The 20,703-nt window shown below is 41.0% G+C and overlaps 1 protein-coding gene across 1 annotated transcript; it reads right to left on the bottom strand.

Annotated features, from left to right (window-relative positions):
- Positions 1-1,392: 1,392 nt before the first annotated feature.
- On the bottom strand, positions 1,393-20,393 carry ALG14 (ALG14 UDP-N-acetylglucosaminyltransferase subunit). The gene is made up of 4 exons (XM_074546147.1): positions 20,207-20,393; positions 18,602-18,753; positions 14,397-14,519; positions 1,393-1,775 (listed from the first exon to the last, which is right to left on the bottom strand). Exons 1-4 carry the CDS (start codon positions 20,337-20,339, stop codon positions 1,545-1,547), a joined length of 639 nt encoding a protein of 212 aa, XP_074402248.1. The 5' UTR covers positions 20,340-20,393; the 3' UTR covers positions 1,393-1,544.
- Positions 20,394-20,703: the final 310 nt, after the last annotated feature.

Here is a 20,703-nt window from a genome sequence, read left to right on the forward strand (position 1 = left end):
ACATAGCCTTAACCTATTAACTGCTCTTTAATTTCAGACATAATCTTGGTTAAAACCCACAAAACTCCCTGTTCTCCCATGTGACCACATCAAGGGACTCTGCTTATGCTGAGGATTATTAAGCCTGTTGGACAGGTTGTAACAGCTGGCTTCCCCACAGGGCCTTGCAATATCATGACAGCAGTTTTCTGCACAAGGTTTTCTGATGATTTCTAAAGGTTTTCTGCATGAAGCAGCCTATTCTTCTGGACCCTTGTTTCCTAACAGCAGGAACTATGGTTTCTGTTGAGCTAAATTCCACCCAGTTCCCTACCAGAAGAGCTGCTGCAATGTTTTCACATCTGATGCTGAGAAAAAGCCCTCCCTGAGTCTCCTCATGAGGAGCTGCTTGGGCTCCACCAGAGCCAGGCTGTGCTCTCTGGAGGGCGTTTCTCCTCTTCTTTGAGCTTTTCTCTTTGTTTCTGTTTCTGTAGCCAGCCACAGAGCTCTCTGTGTGTACAGATGACAGATCTGTTTACATTGCCTTATAGGTGGGATAGTTGTAGAATTACACTTTGCCAGATAAATGTGAAATGCTGGAGTAGGCTTTCAAATGTTTACTGCCAACAAGATTCCTTTTAAAAGCTGTTCCAATGTACAGGATACCATTTTTCATGGCAAAGTCTTAAGTATAAATTGTACTGTTCAAAGTAAGGTGCTTAAAATGAGAAAACAGGATACACTGGAAGTCAAATTCACTGTATCAGGAAAAGAGGGAAACTCTGTTCTTTCCCTTATTACTGATTTTTTTTTCTCTATTTCAGAGCTTGAACCAGTTCAATTTCCCCAACTGACAGTTTTGCTCTGTTTGATGTACATTTGGTAAGGATTTTGCACATAAGCTTTGAAGAAGGTCTTCTTAAATGGGTAAGTATTGTGCCTGTAGCATGACACTTGTCACCTTTTTATTCATCTTAAGAAGCGAGCAACAATTTTCAAAAGGTGCACAACAGATTATAAGGACAGCCTTGACAAGGCCAGAGGAAAAAATGATACTTGTTTAATGCTCTGGGGGTTTTGGAAGACTGTAAAGGACAAACTGTCATGAAGCCAGCTTAATATAACTGTTTCCTTTATTCTCTAAGGATTCACAAGGGACTTCACAACTAGCATGAAGGAAATAAAATCTGTTGTGCTAGAAAAAGACCTTGTTGCCTGCAATTTTAAAAATGACACAAAGTTTCCTTACAGGAAATGTTACATTCCTACAAATTCCCATATTTATTTGTAGACAAGAATTACCATTCACATAGCAGAAAAACTAGATGAAACCAGAGACAGGATAGACTTAGAGCCACTATTAAGTTATTGGCAAACAGATCTAAATGAGAGCAATAAACACAAATACACACAAATTTTACTTAAATGTAGAGAAATCTTTATTGTCTCATTTTAAGTACCAGACTAATTTAGTAACAGGAATTCTGGAAAATAAATTACTACAGGAATGCAAGTGAGCAGCTTGTAGAATCTATTTCAGGTAAAGTTTATCTTGTCTTCTGTTGTTACACTATCCGACCAAGATACACTGACTTGGGATATTTTTTCTTTAGATCAGGCCACTGAACAATGAAATAATCTGAAAAGTAGTAAAGAATCTTCCCAGACAAGGATAAAGTTTCCACACGGCAGATGCTCTCTACATACACAATAATTGTTCTCTTTATTCGTAGAAGGCCAAGAAGAAAAGCAGATAAACAGACAGGAACACATGTTCCTGGTCCATTGCACAATATCTAAAAGAGATGAAACACATTACAAAAGTAAGTAATGAGTTTTTTCATACAGCAAAGAATTAAGTGTATATTTATTTAGCATTACATCTACACAAAAAATATATTTCAAAAAATATATTTAAAAAACCCAGAAAAGGCAGGTGAATATAAAAAAATAGGAGGGGCAAACAAAACACATTACTTCGAAGTACCAAATAATACCATATTCCAAATACCATATTTTTTTACATGTTATGAAGGAGGAAAAGACCTCTGAGATGGCACAGTTATTTCTATGAAGGAAAAGTTTACAATTCCTTGATTCATGGATCTATAACCAAAACAACTTCCACTCTCACTCACAGCTTTGTGTTGTATCAGTCATTAAATCTGTGCACATAATAAAGCCAAAGAAGTTTAATTAGGATTAAACCTGGGATCCAGTTATAAACCTCTTGAACCTTGGCTTAAGTCAGCCAAACACTTAAGAGTTCATCAAAAATGTGCTGATGAATTAGGACCTTCACAAGAATCTATTAGCTGATATGTGTGACTAGATTTTATTTTTTATTTTTAATAAACATTGGGAGACAGTTAAAAGCATACAGAAGGAAGGAGTTGTGGTAAAAACATGTCATGTCCTTCGAGCAGAGATCTCAAATTCACTTATAAATGTTAACAATAAAAGAAAGTACTCTTTCAAATTTAGACATTCAACTGAAAAACAGATTGCTTAAAAGTAAAAGGTTTAAACCAGGGTATATTAGGCACTCCACTTGGTATCCAAATTGATTTCAGGCAAGAAATTTCTTACTAAACTTAAATAATACCATGTAATCAGCACTTTTCTGCACAGCTGGGTTACATGGAAATAAAGAGTTCTTTTATAAAATCATGGCCCTATACCCCATAAACTCACGGGGTTTTTTGTTCCAAGTTCACCAGCTTGTGAAAGATATTACACTGGTGGGGGGAAAAAGTCTGAATTTCTGCTTCAAGGCTGTAACAATTAGTTCAGAACATTTCCTTTCTGCTTCATGGCAAGATCCCACTGATAATCTGGTTAGCAGCACCTTGCCTCAGCAAAAAGCAGCAACAGATTTGGAGTTCCAAATTCTCTCAACTATTCTCTGCCTTTATTATAGCCCCAGAAATACAGCTTGGGGATGTGATGACTGTAATGCTGTGTCTTCTGACCAGAATCAACAGACTGTAATACTGTTTCTAAAAATGTTCTGATTTTATTGTTGATCTCAATTGAACTATTTATTAATGCAAGACTTTGCTGATGTTTTCTCAGAGTCTCTTACAAGTAATGTGCTGTATGCAGTTGTAATCTGGAAATTTTAGGGTATCAACAGCCACAGCTACTTGAATTTGAAACTTGCAACTATGTACTTACTTTGTATTATTTTTGTATTATATAGGTCAGAAGCTGAACACATCATCTTTACATCCTAGAGTTTTGAAATCAGAGAAGAATACTGTGGTTTCAAACCTCCTGCTGAACCTGATTAAAGCACATCCACACTGGGACCTTATATCCTACTCTACAATCTACTGAAAATGCAGATCTGTTTTTTGTACATTTGGCTTGGTGAGTAAGGACACAAACCAACCACACATGCTGCCTTTTTGCATTTCAAAGAAACTTTTCCATATCTGTAAACTAAATAATGCATTTTGCCATATTTCCTGGAAAGTTTGATTAATTTGCATGAATGTTGGCTGTGATGCTGGTACATGGCTACTGACATGTAACTTAAGGCATGTTTAGGTATCTCTATTTGTAATAACACTTGATTCTGTAGTGTAAATGTAGGTAGGCATAGGAAACAATTTGTTCTCCTGTGTCTGCAGGCAAAACCCACAGCATCCCTGCAGAAGCTGGACTGTTTCAGGTAAGTGCATATGAAGCACCTAAAGCCCTCAAAAATTATTTACTAGTTATTATTTTTGTGAGTTGAATATACAGTCTAACTACTGATTTCCTATTCAAAATTCAGTTTTAAGGGAACAGACCAAAATGTGCACCACTGCTGAACAGAAACTCCACTTTCCCCTTCCTTAGCAGAGCTACCTGGAGTACACATATTGTTCTATCTTCACTGCTCCCTGGCCCTTTCTCCATTCTATTGCCATCCTCTCCCCTGCCCTTTCCTCAGCCATCCTTTTCCACCAGTTTGTCTGTACTCTACCCAATCCTCTGAGATGTCTCACACCCATCCTCTCTTTCCTTTTTTTTTGTGATCACTGGTGTTCATCTCTCTTTGCATCCCTGTTCTCAGGCACCCTTCCAGCTGTCTTCCTTCTTGAATAGCTCTGCACTCTTTTAGCCTCCATCTACAATGAAAGCTCAAACATTGGTCCCTTACTTTCCACAGTGTGACACAAAATACACCAATACACAATATATAGTTGAGGATACGACTTAGGTCAGGTAGCCATCCTAACATTCTACTGGGCCCAGAAGTTGAGAACTGTAGAACTGGTTTTAGAAAAAGCTGAATTTTTATAATCATTGTCTTTATCAAGCCATAGACTTCATCCTACTTCTCCCCTTTATTAAGTCTGGCCAGCAGCTCCAGCCCTTTTGGTATTTTGGTATTCTTGTGTCTAGATGCACACATAAAGGTAAATGCCACAGTGAATTCCAAACTAAGTGTACTCACAAAAGATGTAATGAAATAAGAATAAATTTGTGAATCTCTGTGTAGCTCTGAAGGCCACAGTGAGCTATCTCATTACTTTGCTGAAGTACAAGACAGAAAGACAGCTATCAAAATTAAAATAGTAATAAAATACCTGTCCTTTATTCTGGTTTTGATATGATGTATTCAGTTTTTATTTTCTACTGACTGTTTATAATTTGTAAGCTGCCTCTCAGATGCCCTTTGATAGACAGAAAAGTACTTGCATGCAGGAAAAAGGATCAGGAAAATTATGGACTTGGCATCTTTAAAAAAAACATGGTCTGATCATAACTCATGTCCTCTGCTCTTTCCCTTTCCACACATATGAGTTCAAAGAGGGCAAAGCAGATGTGGCTCTATAGGATTTCTGTATGCAAAATGCTCATATAATACTCTGGTAATAGATGTTCCTATCCCAAAATGCTTGGATTTAGGAACTGGCCATGAAAAAGACTGTTATAAACCTGCTGAAACCCACAAGCAGATCCCTATCTGAACTGGTGGCTGTGTTCTGTAAGTCAGAACTAAAAAGTAACCTTCAGTTAACCTTCAGTACGTGTCTACAGGCATGTCCTGCTTAGAACTGGTGTAGTTGCAATTGCAGTGGCAATTCCTCTCCAAAAATCTGGTCTGACCAGTCCTATTTACTCTCTCTCACACTGCCAGCAGGAAGGGAGACCAGTGGTCCTTCTGCTTGGAGTCCAACATCATAAACTCTTCAAGTGTCATCATACACTCTTCAAGTGTTTGATGTACAGGGGAAACTTCAGAGAAAACAAATATGCACGTAATAAAGAGGAACCATTGCAGAAGGTGTAAGGTAGAAATGTTGCTGTTCAGCTCCTGCCGTACACAAACTGGAAAGGATGATGGAAAGGAACTCAATCACCTACAGCCGTCCTCAAAGATGAGAGGGTGAGCAGTCCGACTAGTGAATTTCAAAGCACTATTCAAAAGTAAATTTTGGAGAATGATTGATATCTTACACCTTGAAAAGACCAAGGCTTTTGCTTTTCCCCACCAGCAGAATGCCAGTATCTCCCATGGCAATCACCAGTATGCTCTGGGGAAGAGGCAGGCATCTATTGGACAAGGGACCAGGCCCTCTACAAGGTCAAGCATCTATTTACAAACAGCATTTGCAAATGCTGTTTCCCTCAGAAATCTCTTTCCCTTTATCTGTTTCCTTCAGAATCTATTTACTTTAGCTACAAGGCTGCCTGTAGAATATTTGTGTTGCATGAGATATGTCTCTGAAAATCTCTGGGTTCAGCCTTCCCTAATGAGGCAGCAGAAAGTGGGAAAAAGAGGGCCAAAGACAATTTTTGTGTCACTTTTTGACCTCTTGAGCTGCAATTGTCCAAGGACTTTCCTGGTCACTGGGCATTCCTACTTTGTTGCCAAGAAGCTGTAAGGGATTGTTCCAGAAGCCAGTGCTACAGGTCTCTCCACACCATTCATATGCACTTCAGATGCAAGGAAATGCCCAGCTCTCTGTTAAATTGGCTCACTGGCTGCCTGGGCTCACAGCTAGGTCTATAAACTAAATCCTACATACTAAAATTCACTGCCAATTCAATCTAACCAAATTCTAAACAGTAAAAGAAACAAATCAAGCTGTATATTAATGGAGGTTTAAAAGTAAAGGATCAGAATACAACATTTACCTTCAGCAACTCTGTAAATCTAATTTCCTATTAACCACTTTTATATAAAAATTGAATAGTTCTTGCCTTTGTGCTTCAGATATTTTCCACAGCTGTTGAAAGAAAATAAGCTAAGCCAGCAGTCTGGGAACACCAGGAACACTGGCACATGGCATCACTGCTGATAAAAGCTACTTTAGAGTTGGTGAATGCAGCACTGTAGCAGAGTGACATTTACCAGGGAAAACACTGAAAGCAGAACTTGCAGCTTCACTGGGATTAAATGTCACTGGCCAAAGCAAAAATGAATAAAGAAGTAAACTTGTAGTTTCTCTCATAAGTACATAAACATACAATTGCTGCATATCTTTTAAAGAAAAAGTGTTTACTTTTGTTCCCAAAGTACAACAATCAAAAGGAGGACAATGTAGTCCCCCTCAATTTAGCAGAAAGTGGAAAACTAATTTGCAATTTGCTTTGCATAGGGAACTGGTACACCTGCTGCTCTCCTGAATGACTCTGCAGAGATTGGCCTTTTGTCACCTGGTCAAGAGCAGAAAAGCTGCCCTGCTGGCTGGGGCTGATGGTGGTGTGGGGATGTGCATGTGTGAGCTGAAGGCTGTGCTGCTTACCAGGCATGGAGCCACCTCCTGGCGCACCTGTAGGACCCTGCCTGGGCCTCCTTTGTTCTGGTAATGCTCCCTCTCCTCAGTGCTCAGCACCTGGGGTCAGACTAAGGGAACAGGAGCTGGTGGTGATAGGCAACTAAAAGAGGCAAAGGCAAGTGGAGTGATACAAAATGGACCAAAGCTGGGTTAACTGAATGATCCAAATCTATGCAAGTGCTACCTTTTAACTGCTATGCAATACCTACTTTTTAACAATGTAGAAAAAACCTATTAGATATTCCTATGTTAGAGCAATAATGAATTCTTTTGTTCGTGTGGTTTTTGTTTTGATGGGGGGAGGTGGTTGTTTTTGTGGCACAAGAAGAGAGAATCTGCAATGAATTAATTTGTATTCTGCTATGTAAATTACAGCATTTCATGAACTCATCAGCCCTTGCTTGGTTTCAATATTATACTACTATTTCAAAAACTTCACACTCAAATACTTAAGCATGTTGAGAGGGAGCGCTTATGGAAACTTTTGCTCTTTAGTATGTCTGAAAATTCAAGTCTTGAAGGTTGAGAAAAATTAGCTTAGAATTGTTAATACTTTTTACAGTTTAAAAAAGGCAGGAACCTTATTATTGTTATTGATGGGGAGAAAGAAGAATTTCAGGTTCTGTTTGCACAATAGAAAGGTCATTAAACTACCTACTGGTTTATTCTTTTTGAAGAGTGAAGATCTTATCCAGTTCACTTTCCTCCACCACCTGCATATAAAACCAGGTAAAACTTCACACCCTATTTTCTGTTTGAACTTACCTACAAAATGCAAGGCAGGACAAAAAAAAAGCTAAAACTAGCTGGGTAGTCTGATGCAAATCAGGTAATTAAGGTAGAACTGAATTATACCTGGGTACACTTTTATCTTCTGCTGTTTAAATCACTTGAATCATCAGGGGTGCAAGAAGGTGGTTCTAGTGTCCTACAGGAACAGCTTGTGTTTGGGCTGTAGCACTGCCATGGAAACCTTCCTTGTTCCCCTCTGGATCTCACTGGTACAGTAGCTGTTGTTATTATCATACAACACAGCAGTAAGTGAGGTGCTCTTCAAAACAAGTGGAGACATGTGTGGTCCTACAGGCAGATTACCTAACCAGGATAAATAAGATTAGTGAGAGAAGTGGAAGAGCAAGGACTCTAAATCAGTACACTACACAACTGGGCTCCTCTTTGTTTCTGAGTGTTACTTTCATCATAGAATGAAATAGATTGGGAAGCATCACCTTTTATGCAGCTCTCACTTTCTAAAGGTTTGGGGAGAGACAGAAAAAATCCTACCTAGTGGATTTTTTATGAGGGAAAGGGAGAGCTTCTGCAAACCCACTAAGAACTGGATGTAAGGTTTTAATTGTAATAGCGTTAGGCATTATCACTTCTGCCTTCTAGGCCTGCCCAGGCTACCAACCCACTGTCCTCAGGGGCAAGAGACAAGGGAAGAGGCCCAGCTGGTGTGATTTGCATCAGCCTCTGAATACAAAGCAGTGAGGGAAGCTCCCAGCCCCTGGATTTCAGCAGAGCTTAGCTATGCATGTGGCTATTTGACACTGTAAAGAATTAAAACAGCTCAGGCCTGCTTGTGGGTATGCCCAAGGGCTTTACTGATGAAAAGAGAAGATATGATTTGGGTTATTAAGAGTGTCAGAAGTTAGGCAACAGCTTAGTGAGGAAGGTTCATTTGGATGCCTAAAGAAACATGCAGGCTTTAATTTTTTCTAAGGAGTCTAACCTTAGGCACCATACCTAACTGCCCCTGTATGCCAGGTGACAGGTCTGTCATTGGGATTAAAAGGTCTTTGGAGTGGTAGTTTCCATCAGCAAACTTCCCAGCCTAGTTGCCAAATGTAAAATGAGAAGCATAGAATGATCAATTAAAAATAATAATAAATGACAGCTGTGAGACTGGTACTAAGGCTCAAGTCTGTGAAATTGTTAGTGTTGGTTATTAAAACATTACATCAACACCCAGGCTGTCAGTGGGACCAACAAAACAACCATTGAGTCCTTTGAGAAACTGTGGGAGATGGGTTGGTTAAAAAAGAACAAGATTACCAAAGCAGATACTATGTGGAGAATAAACTAACTTCCTACCTACGTTACTATGGAGTGGGTATGTGGTTTATTGCTGCTGACAAATTAGTAGGAAGTAGAGGAAATTTGACTTAATGTAGATGAAAAAGTTGGTCATAAAAGAATTCAGTAAAAAACTTGTACCAAGTAAATTAAATGGTAGTTACTGAACTACATCTTTAGCTACAACACTAGGAATTCTGGCTTTCAGCAATGTCACCCTGGCTGAATCTGAACCTGATCACAGTCTCTTGGTCACCATGAGAAATACTATCCAACCTTTTAGAGCCTCTTTACAAATAATTTTTATATCTCCTCATATAGAAAGTACTGCTTGTTCTAGTAGCCTGCTCCTACTCAAAAGGAGAAATTAAATCCAAGGACTTTCAAATATACTCATATATGTTACTACTAGTGGTCTAAGTTGAGCCTTTAATTGCAAATCTCAGTGTGTCTTTCATTAATCAGACATTTGTTTAACTTCAACTTAAAAGCAGTGTTTTAGGTTAACTAAACATGATATTTAAATGTTCATAAAACATCTCTTGGGCTACTGCCTAATCACTGAAGTTGGTATATGAAGAATGTGCATCAAATACCTGCCTGAAATATCTTCACAGTGTAAGACCTAGAGGTGTTAGCACTCTGTCTCTGCATACCAGTGGTTAGATTTAGCACGACTGTTATGCTTTATAACATACATGGAAGTGTGACCAGGGTGTGCATTAGGTTCATAATGACCCTGATACCTGATGAGTTAAGACTTTTACGTCTGAAACTGCCTCCTTAAATCTAAGCTAAGATCTCAGTTCATCTTTACTGCTGCTCCTGTCCTCCCTGTGAAAAGCAGTGTCTATAGGCAGTTAATTAGCAGTCACAGAAAGGGCAGAGCTACAACAAAGCTTTGAACCAGCTGACTGGAATAGCTCCAGATGTTTATCTGTGCTCAGCACAGGGTAATTCTGCACTGGGGCTGCAGGGAAGCTGTACACAAGGTAGGAGGGGTGAATAAGACTCATTTTCATCAACACTGACAAGTTAAACAAATTTTGATGCCTTCATTTTGTTTTCTTTTTGGATGAAAAAAATTGTATTGCTGAAGTTCTTAATCCAGTGTTCTCACTCTTGCTTATTTTAACTGTTTTGATCAGAGAAGAACATTACTAGATCAGACATACTGTCTGGTCCAAAGAATTATAAACACTGTGGAAAGATGCAGTGTACAAAAGAATGCAGCAGATAGTTCTAATATTGCATTATACAAAGATCACTTGTTATAAAATGAATGAAGAAAAAAATGCCACCACCCAGATTTTGTAGCTTTCCACAAAGTTCCAATTAGAACCATGATATAAGGGACAATAACTTACTATTTGTCACAGTAATTTGTGAGAGTGTTATGAACTTAAGGCATTTTGGGCAGAGCACAAAGAATGGAAAATCTCAGCTAAATGAAATAATGATCTCCTTTCATTTAGCTTACTGTGCAAACACTTCTGTAACCAGAAGCTGCCTCAGTCAGTTTAACCAGTCAGGGGGTCAGGCATGTGTGATGGGATGGCAAGTCATAAAAGAAGAGGTGATTGCTAGAAGCATGATCAGCTGTGCAGGTTTCAGGCTCCTAAAAGAAGTCTCATTCTCATTCTCTGACAGCAGAACATGTACTTGCTGCGCAAACTTACTACAGACTTCCCACAGGAAGGAGGCCCTAATGTGGGAGCACTGCCTTGTTAGCCTGATTTAACCCAGGTTTTCCCAAATAGCAGTCATCTGAAAATATCTGCTTATTTGAGGCTCTGTAGAGCCCTGAGGCAGTGGGAACTGTTCAGAAGAGTCCCCGGAAAAGGAAAAAAAGTCTGGTCCTAAGGGTCCAGGATGTGCAATCTTCTAATGAATGGAGCTTTATGTAGCATTTCTGCACAACTGTAGGTGAAATTTAATTATATTAAAGGATAGCAAATCACTGACCCAATTACATAACCCATCTATGGCTGAAAACAAGGACTGGATACAATATTTTGCAGCTTCTGCTGTATGGTAGGGGCACACTCTTAATTTTCAGTTTGGATTTCAGGTATGCCAGAATGAGCAGGGTAATCAGGATCCAGACAAAAGGCTAGATCACCTGAAAACTTACTTGCAAGCTTGGCAAACTGGCCCAAAGACAATGGTTCTGTAACCAGCAAGAGAACTGAAGACCAGTTTCCTTTGAACTTGCATCTACTGACTGACTTCAAGCATATTAAAGGAAAGATGTAACTTTAGTTTAGTCCTTCTTGTATATCAAATGATCTATGTAGGATGCAGTAATTTTCTTTATCCTTGGAAAAAATCTCTATGCAGCTTGTTTAATTTTCTATAAATAAGAAGGATTTGCATCCTTTTCTAGATAATAGATCTTATTCTAGTTTTATGTTTCTTTTTAGCCTTTCTCTCAAATGAAGACAACAGAAGTCTCTCTTCTCTGACCAGCTGCCTGTTTTCATGGTAGGAATTTGCAATCTCTGAGGCTGCATGCTAAATCTGGCTGCAGCTGATGAATGGTTTTAAAAGCTTTTCTGGGGGAAGGTGGGTGTAAGCAGTGTGTGCTGGCACAAGCCTTTCCTTCCCTGGAATTTTAGGCCTTTCTATAGGAAGCCTATCTAAGGCAGATAGATGTTATAAAAACTGCTCACCATACATTCACCTGCAAAACACACTGGTATTTACATTTCTGTAATTCTTGGCTATAGAAACACAAGCCAATCATCACTTCTGACATCTTAATTGTTACTTGGCTTAATATCTCTAAAGGGACTTAAGCTGCAGAGTGCAGATGTTCATAACTCAGAAATGGCCCTCCTGAAGATGATCTCAAACTGAACAACTCAACTGACTTTCACATTTCTTAAACTCTCTGGAGGCCCATTTCAAGGGTGGGTAAAGTCCTGCAAGACAGCAAAGATGTCCTGGGAGTTGTTCAGTTCTTTCTGAACTTACTATCTTGATGAAGGGCTAGATGGAACTGATTGCTCAGGAAAACTGATGCAAGAAGCTTTGCCAGATCAGTGTGAGATACAAAAGGGACCCAGTGCTCATCAAGTAAAGCACGTATCAAGTGCTCATCAAGTAACTCCAGTGCAGCTGGGTTTGCCGTTTCCCTTTTGCAGCTATTTGCACTCCACAGACAGGCTTAGGTTGGCATAACTACCATATCTGTTCCAAATCTTGCCTTTGTGCACCCAATGGTTTTGGGCTCCCTTTGCAGTACCTTTCTTGTCCTGCATTTCTTGACCACTGCAACACTTCTGTGTTTCTCTAGCTTTAGTCTGCCTACAGAAGACCTCAGTCATTGCTTCATATGTACACATATTTCTGACAAGCCTGAAAGCAAGTGTAAGGGTTTGGGGATCACTCATACACACAAATGACTTAGAAGCAAGGTTGTCTTTCCCTCCTGCAGTTAAACAAGACCAGTGTCTAGGCTGAAAATGTACAGCACCTATGAGCTCTCCTGTTTAAAAATATGAAGCTCTCAGCATGATGTAATACAGTGCTTGTTTTTAAACTCAGTTGTTGATTTCCATGCCAAAAGTTATAGATGAACCTGTGAGTGCCCGCATTTATCCCAGCCTAGTTCTATTTCTTTGCATTACTAAGCATTACATTTTGCTTAGTGAGTGAGTAGAGTGAGTTTCAATTCACTGCAAACATTTTTGTGGAAAGGCAATTAAATAGTACCATTTGCCTCACATACCATACAGTCTTTTCACTGGCAATGTGAGGTATTTTAATCCCTGAAACAGTCTCCTTGGCTAAGTGTTTTAAAATCTTTGCAGCTCTCTGAGTTATTATATTTTAGAGAATTCTTTAACTAAGATACACGTACAAGTAGTAGTATGTAAGCAGCTTTCAAGTGGTACATGATGTGTCATAATGCCAGGGATGCTTCTGCCAGCTGCTATTTTCATTGATAGTAGCACCTGACAAAAAGTAATTGGGGTTTGCCTTCCCCTCCAACTCTTTAACCATGGATAAAGACTCTTTGGGTCTCATTTTGAGACAGGGGTTACTTTAAACACTGCAGTGGGCATAAAGGCCTTGCTAAAACATATCCTTAATTTTACAAGCACAAGTGTTTTCCAAAACGTTAGTCTGATAGCTTATCACAGTTATCAGCTCCAACACCATTTCTAGTAACTCTGTGTGTAAATCTGTCACTTTAAATTCCTTTGGTAAACAGAAAACATAGAATTAGATTAGTAACTTCCTGCTTCCTTTATTAAGCTACACAGTAAGATTTTTCCAGTCAATTTCTTTTGCAATATGTAAAAAAATACATTAACTTAATACAGTGGTGTAGCAAAGTGATTACTAAATAGTTACTCACATTTTTCTGTCTGCTCATGTCAACAAACGTGACTATTACGATTGCCCCAATCAAAACCACTGTAGAAAGAATAGCATGCCACCTTCTCCCCTCTCTCAGTTTCATCTCCAGTTTTCAGAATAGGTTTGAAAAACAGCAACTGCAAAAACCCCTACTTCTGTTGCCTTGCACACTAAACTGTTTGAAAAGTCCAGCAAGTGAGAAGCTTTTGATCTGACAGGAACTGACCAGTGCTATTGAAGCAAATGAGATCACGTTACTCACAGCAGCCTCTCTAAACATTCAAAATACCACAAACTTTTAAAAGCCTCTTTAGAATTAGCCATGCAGTTCACAGAGGGATTTAAAAATAGTCTCCTTACAAATATGTGTGTGTATAGATGCTACTACTAAATTATGAAAAATACTTTGTAACTGCACTAGTTTTTACATGTTTCATTTAAGCATTTTAAACCTCATAAAGTATTAATTTGAAATTCTGCTGAACTAATACTTTTTAAAAAATCCTCAAGTTTAGATTACTGACTCCTTAAGATGACAACAACTCTAGCAAGATGTCAGCTGACTTAAGTGTGTGGAATATTTTAAAATAAATGTAATTAGCATGAGAGTGCAGTTTTCGGAACAGCTTGAAAAAGCTACTGAAGTGCTGAGGAGTTGCTACTTCAGCAGTGATGCTTTTTGACATTAGATGAGATAATTAATGTCAGCCAAAGACTAAATAAATATGCATTGTAGCTCAGAAGTCCATGTAAGCACAAGAATTGAATCTGTATATATTTGTGCTGGTCTGAACCTGTCTGTGCCAGACTGGTCATACCATTTTAGAAGCAAGTCCAGCCAACAGGATAACCAGGCTTTCAGGCATAGTTTGTGCTGCTGCAATCCTGAAGAGATACTATCAGGAAGCAGCAATCTTGTTTTTGCTGGCTCTACCAGCATAACAAGGGAGTGACTTTGTGAAGGTACTTGCAAACTTTGCGAGGGAAAACTGGTATTTGCTATTCTAATTCACCAGCAGTGCAACCTGTTCTTGCTTTCTTGATGTATTGCTGCTATATTTAATTTAAAATTAAAAATAGTTTTCCTGTGAATTATAAACCTAAGCATACATATGAGATGCAGTCTGCATATGCCAAGTGCTTTTATAATGTGGATTAGCAAGTTCTCAATAAATTAAAATTTTCTTTACCTACCAAATCTGGTTTCCGTTTGTAGGTCAGAGGAAGAGAGTAAAGTATGGAGTACAGTGTTGTTAGCACAGAGGAGACCCAGGACTGTCTGACCTCCCGGCTCCTGGGAATGCGATCCAGGCTGAACTGGAAAAGAGCACGAGGAGTGGAGCTGTTACTTTCCTGACAATGTTGAGGCTCCTTATTGTTAAATCTGTCTGTGCCAGCCTTTCCCCCCTTTCCTTAGTCTGGTTTGGGAAGGTTTGTGTATAAAAAGTACACAGTGCAGCACAGAGACGCACCAGAACTGGTGGCTGTTGTTCGGTGCCGTCTCGAGTTCCCCGAGCCCCGGCAGCCGCAGCAGCGCCGGGCGAGGGCGGCACCTCGTGGGCACCGGCGGCGCTCGGAGCGCTCCGCAGCTGCCGGCCGCTCGGTCTCACTGCGGGAAACGCGCGGCTCTGCTCCGCTGCTGCCCGCCCAGAGCCAGCTAACGTGTACAAGCCAATATCGCCACCCTTTAAATGAGTACTCAGCGAGTATTTAAAAGATATGTGCAACACATATTCAAAATGCAAAATATCTGCGTAAAGAAACAGGAAAGAACATCTTATCCTTAAGTAAAAAGTAGGTAAAGAAGTAATTTTCTTTGTTCTTTCCCTAAAGGAAGATTATTCATGGTGTGTAAAAGGTATCAAATCAATCAAGCAAGGATGATTCCTTTTGTCTTGAAGGCCCAGGAGCAGGGAGCAGTTGTTAGGCTGCCTCCCTCCTGGCAGGTGCCCTTACCTCAGTGGAGAGGAGCTGCACCTAAGAATTATTGCTGTGGCAGAAGACACTCCTGATGCCAATGACATTTTGGCCTGTGTAAATGAAAGGCAAATGTAGTGGCTGCAGTGCAGTGTTCAGTGATGCTGACATGTGGATAGTGGTTGTTACCTCACTTCACATGGGGGTAAGAAACTCTAAACATTGAAAACTGCCCCGTTACTTCATGTGCACATTGCTAATTGTCATAGCTTAGTCCTGGCGATTTGTGCCCCTGAAAGAGGATGTTAACGAAACCTGTATGGTAACCACAAACTACAAATCTGTCTTGAATAGCAGTAACTGGGACTATTTTTGATATATTAAGTGGAAAGAATTAAAAAAACCCCAATATTTGTAAATGCAGAATGTTAATTTTCTTCTCTGAGATTATCCTGTTTCATTGTGATATCTTTCTTCAGTAGCTGTGATACTGGAAGGCATAAACAGATGTTACAAACTGATTTTTTAATGTTTTATTTGCAGGTGTTAAAACTCTGATTGCATTACTCTGACAACAGAATATGGAAAGATAAACATACCCCCTGCTCCCTATTCAACAGGTTTCTGGTTATCACTGCCTCTGTTTCTCAAAGCTTTGGCTGAGTTCAGATGATAAAAAGAAATGCTCTAAGTGGAGTTTAGACCCTTGCATAGTACTCAGCCCTGCAAGAAATATGGGTATGATAAAGCGGTTTTAGGCAGATCAGAGTCCAGTGGAACTATTCAGATGAACCTTCACTGTGAGAATGGTGTTAAAGACCATTTGACAAAAAAACTGTAGGTGATTTTCATCATCATTAAATAACCCAAATAATTTCAGCAGAGCTTGGGAGGAACTCCAAACAGTATCAAAGCAGGAATTTACTTGGAGAGTTCAAGCAAAGATCAAGATGATTTTATCTATACTTTTCAAAAAATATGGTGGAAACTCTGTACATCAGTGTCTATGTCATGTTAGGACTTCAGTCCACACATCAAAAAACTCCTAGGTATTAGAATTAGAAACCAGAACTGGGGGGTGTTGTTGTTTGTTTGTTTAGAAGCCACTGCCAGATGCTTCTGTAATCCCAGCCTCTCCTCTCATTAAGTGCTGTCAATGTTCCAAAGGTACATCCTGTATATTTTGCTGGAACACTGCATAGTATGTCTGACACCAGAAAAAGATTTCTCCCCATCTACTATGGTATCATATTGTTGCATCATTTTTTCTTTACATGTTTAGTGCACTCAGAATCTTTTTTCTAATTTGAAAACAAATCTTCCAAACTGGCAAATCTGTAATGTAATTTCAAAACCAGTGATGTTGTCCTTTATCTAGTTAATGTTCCTTTGCAAGGATGTAAGGAAAAGCTAGTGGAAAACTGCAACTGCTGTGAATTATTATAGTATTTTCAGCTGAATATTGCAAAGAAATTGAGTTTACATAATGCTTTTTCATTATGAGAAATAAGATTTCTTAGCATAGTACCTCTCATGAAATGGAAAAGAACATATGGTCAGAAGAGGTTTATATAAAGGTTAGTTAATCTGGTTGCTCATCTCCTATACCATGGAGGGGGGGTTTGGGAATTCATGTTCTTCACTAAGTTGTCTCTCTGCTGCTGGAGTATGTTGCCAGCAGCTGAAACAGGTTCTCTATGAGCATAGAAGGTTCATGAGTGCCAGCTCTGGGGGCATCCACGTGGAATAGTTGTGGTTACAGGTGGGGAGTGATAGAGAACAAAGAGGCCAATGAATGCAGGACCAGAGACTTCTCATAGGGCCATTTTTTAGTTCTTTTTCTAAGACTCTTAGTGGATTGAGGTGCAGCATTTTTCTTCTTGTAAGCAAGATGCTCATTCTGGCTTTCTTTCCTTCTCCCTGAATAGCTTTTAAAACAGAGCTAGACCACAGATCAAAAAGAGAATTATTTGGAGGGTTGAGGAGGTGTGTATGTTTAATTTTCTCTTACATCACTGGTTTTCTGTTACATCATTATTTTAATTTGTCTTCCATCTGGTCCCTAGTTCTGGAAAAATCTACTTCCTTAACAGGATGAGGAAGGGAATGACCATGTGTTGAAGCATTCAGACTTCTCCCTTTCACTTATGCAAAGCTTCAAGAAGTTACTAAGACATAATTTTTAAATGTTTGATGATCTCCAGTGCCTCCAATTACAAAACACACCGTGTGTGTGTGTGTGTGAAAGCACACTCCGAAATTTAGCAAATATATGTTACAGGCATGTGATATTTACTTTCCAAAATTTATCTTTCATTTTCACTCTAAATACTTTTGCTTAGTAGAAAGAGAATGGCCAAAGAAAATGAGCATCTGTTATCCAGACATCAGCTCACATGCAGCCAAAAATGCTCCTCTGGCTTTCAGTGTTGAGGGAAAATATAACTACAGGATCTGTTAGTAGTTGGAGAGGTTATAAAAGAGAAGCTTAGCAAAAATAAGTGATCTATGAAAACCACATAATCTTTTAATGCTGAAAATATGTATCTTTAAGAAATCTAATAATTTAGGGTTGCACATTCTTCAGGTGTAAGTGAATATGACTGTGAATAGCTATTTACCCAACAAGATGCCTCTGAACAGGAAGCACCTCTGGTTACTTTATTAAACATTCCTCCTTGGTGCACAGTGAGACATGAAAGTTGCAGTAAACAAACTTTAAAATATCATTCCTTAGTGAGCCTTAGCAGCAGTTGCCTAAATTGACAGGGTTTATTCTGAAAGTCATTGCTACTGAGTCTTTTGTCCCAACAGCACTGCTGAAAACAGTGGAAGTGCACCATATGGAATCAACACCATGCAAATAATTTATTTACTGTGTGTTGTACTATTTGCTCAAAAGGACCTAAATTTTTTGTAGCCAGAACATTCATTTCCATTGTACTTATTCCACTAAAACTTTCTACTAATTTCACTGGATGTCAGATCCCACTTTAAGTCAGCAGTTATGCTGCTGTCTGTTAATCATACAGCAAATGAGCTGAAAGCAAGCAAACATCTGAGAAAATAATAAACAAGATATTTTAATGATTTTTTTCATGAGTTCAGCATTTGCTCAGGTCATCAGCCAGAAAACTGACATTCAGAGGTCTTGCATCCCTTTTAAACATTTAATACTTTATTTTAAAAATGCAACCAAGACACAGTCTAGAAACATACAGAGCCAATACAACTGAAATTAAGGTTTTCTTAGATAAAATATTTTCATATATAATTTCTTTCAAAAAAATATTATGTGTCACTGAGGGAAATGCCAAACTAAAAAAAATCCCCTCTGCAATATTTTTGCCCCAATATTTTACAGCTACAAGTAACACTTCAGTGGCTAGCTGGTATAAATGTCCTTTCCAAGAATCATTTCCAAATTGCCTTCAATTAGAATGTCAAGATAATTTTTCTTACATGAGTATTTAACAAGTTACCTGGGACTCGGAGAAGGTTTCAGCCCTTTTTTGTTCAAAAGAACGAATTTTAGCTTCACTCATCTTATCTGAGTCTGCCAAAACATAATGTCTAGGAGAGTATGACTCTGACAAACAGCTGAGTAATCTCAGGATTTCTGTTGTGTGCCCACCTGCAAAACAAAGCAAACTGCAATTAGTGTGTGAAAAATGTCATAACTTTCCATTTCTTCAGCTGAATCAGTCACTTTTCATTTTGAAGCACATGAGTATTACTACTGCCAGTGAGAAAGTATTTTCTGAGAGTAAAGGATTCCATCAGAGGATGGCTGAGACTGTGTACATAACATGGAGGGAATTCAGCTCCCAGGGAAGTGGTACTGATGGATGTTTTCCAGTGAAATGGGATTGAACCAGGGTCACACGGGAGTCTGATGTTTGTGTTTAATGTCCTGTACACAGTGCAGAACAACCAGGCACAGAGTGACACTGCTCTGCACTCAAAGGCCACCCCACGGGCCATGGCCAAAACGCAGCTGGGCAGGATCTGGCTCAGGGCTGCACCTTGGAGGCAGAACTGCCACTGACCCTGCCCTGTGCCCAGTGCTGCGACCTGCCAGGGCAGGGGTGTGCTAGCCCAGCTCATCACACTGAAACCAGCCAGGCAGCCACAGCAGTGACAGCCACAGCAGTGTCCCCCTGCAGCCATGGCAGTGACAGCCACAGCAGTGTCCCCCTGCAGCCAGAGCAGTGACAGCCACAGCAGTGACAGCCAGAGCAGTGTCCCCCTGCAGCCAGAGCAGTGACAGCCACAGCAGTGTCCCCCTGCAGCCACAGCAGTGACAGCCATAGCAGTATCCCCCTGCAGCCACAGCAGTGACAGCCACAGCAGTGACAGCCAGAGCAGTGACAGCCATAGCAGTGTCCCCCTGCAGCCACAGCAGTGACAGCCACAGCAGTGTCCCCCTGCAGCCAGAGCAGTGTAGCTGCTGGCTGCTGACAGAACAAACAGTGCTGCTTCAGGCACTGCCCTTGAAGAGGCCTTCACAACCTTCTAACTGCAGGGTCACTCTGTCCCAGAGCTGAACTGGCACCAAACCAGAGAGCAGGGGAGGCTGTACATACTGGGCTTTTTGGCAGCTGGGTAAATTTTTGGTTTTTTTGTCATTTGAGTTCCCTGAAAAGCAGATAGAGGGATATTGTTAGAGTGGAAGGGGGGGAGAGAAGGAAGACTGTGTGTGTAGGTGAAGTGGAGCAATCTCACCTTTTATCTGCTGGACTGCATCAGACCAACATGAAACCAGACCCACAAATACATCATGTGTTGACTGGATGTGGTGCTTTTCAGTCTGCTGGAAGTTGCAGACCAAAACCAGCAAAAAGGGCAGGCGGCAGCCCCGAGGACACCCGGCCCGCCCGGGGGCACTACAGGAACTGCCGAGGCGGGGCCCCAGCACGGGCTCCTGACACGCGTAACCGCGACTACAACTCCCGGCATGCACCACGGCACATGGCAGCGTTATGCTAGGCGCTCATCGCGCTGCATGCCGGGACTCGTAGTTCCAGGAATCTGGAGCGACGACTCTAGGGTGCCGCTCGCTCCCGCTGGCGGCAACCGCCACTCACCAGAGCCGGCCACCACCAGGAGACTGAACGGAGGCGTCCGCCGACCGCGGCGCCTCCTATCCAGGAGCACCAGCGGGACAAGCAGTGAGGAGAGGAGGAGGAGCAGGATCACGACGACGGGCAGCTCCTCCATGCCCGTCGGAGGCCGCCTCTCGCGGAAGCGGCAGTGGCACCTCCCCCGTACGGCGGCCGGCGCGGTTCAAACTTCCGCGCGCTCTGAGCGCGGTGGTGGCTCCGAGGTTGGCCGGGGCCGCGGGCGGACGGGCGGGCGGGGCTCGGCGGGCCCGGGGCGCGGTGATGCGGCGTGAGGGGCTCCCCGTGTGCCCGCCTGGTGCTCCCCGCGCCTCCGAGCACCCGCTGCGCCCCAGCCGGCGTTTCGGAGCTGTGAAATACCGCCGTAAGCACGGGGGGAATGACGGCCCGCAGGCCGAGCCTGTCGACTTTAGCAGGGGCTGCAGGAGCCCAGAGAGCCCTGCCGGCTTTAGCGGGGGCTGCAG

This window comes from Zonotrichia albicollis, chromosome 8, assembly GCF_047830755.1.
Source record: "Zonotrichia albicollis isolate bZonAlb1 chromosome 8, bZonAlb1.hap1, whole genome shotgun sequence".
Taxonomy (NCBI): Eukaryota; Metazoa; Chordata; class Aves; order Passeriformes; family Passerellidae; genus Zonotrichia; species Zonotrichia albicollis.

Bases quoted from the DNA above. Each gene is read 5' to 3' on its own strand.
- ALG14 (XM_074546147.1), bottom strand. From the start codon at position 20,339: ATGGAGGAGCTGCCCGTCGTCGTGATCCTGCTCCTCCTCCTCTCCTCA. The intron at 18,754-20,206 runs GTGAGTGGCGGT...TTTGTTTTGCAG, and splicing joins CCTGGTGGTGGCCGGCTCTG to GTGGGCACACAACAGAAATC. The intron at 1,776-14,396 runs GTAGGTAAAGAA...CATCTCTTTTAG, and splicing joins ACAAACGGAAACCAGATTTG to ATATTGTGCAATGGACCAGG.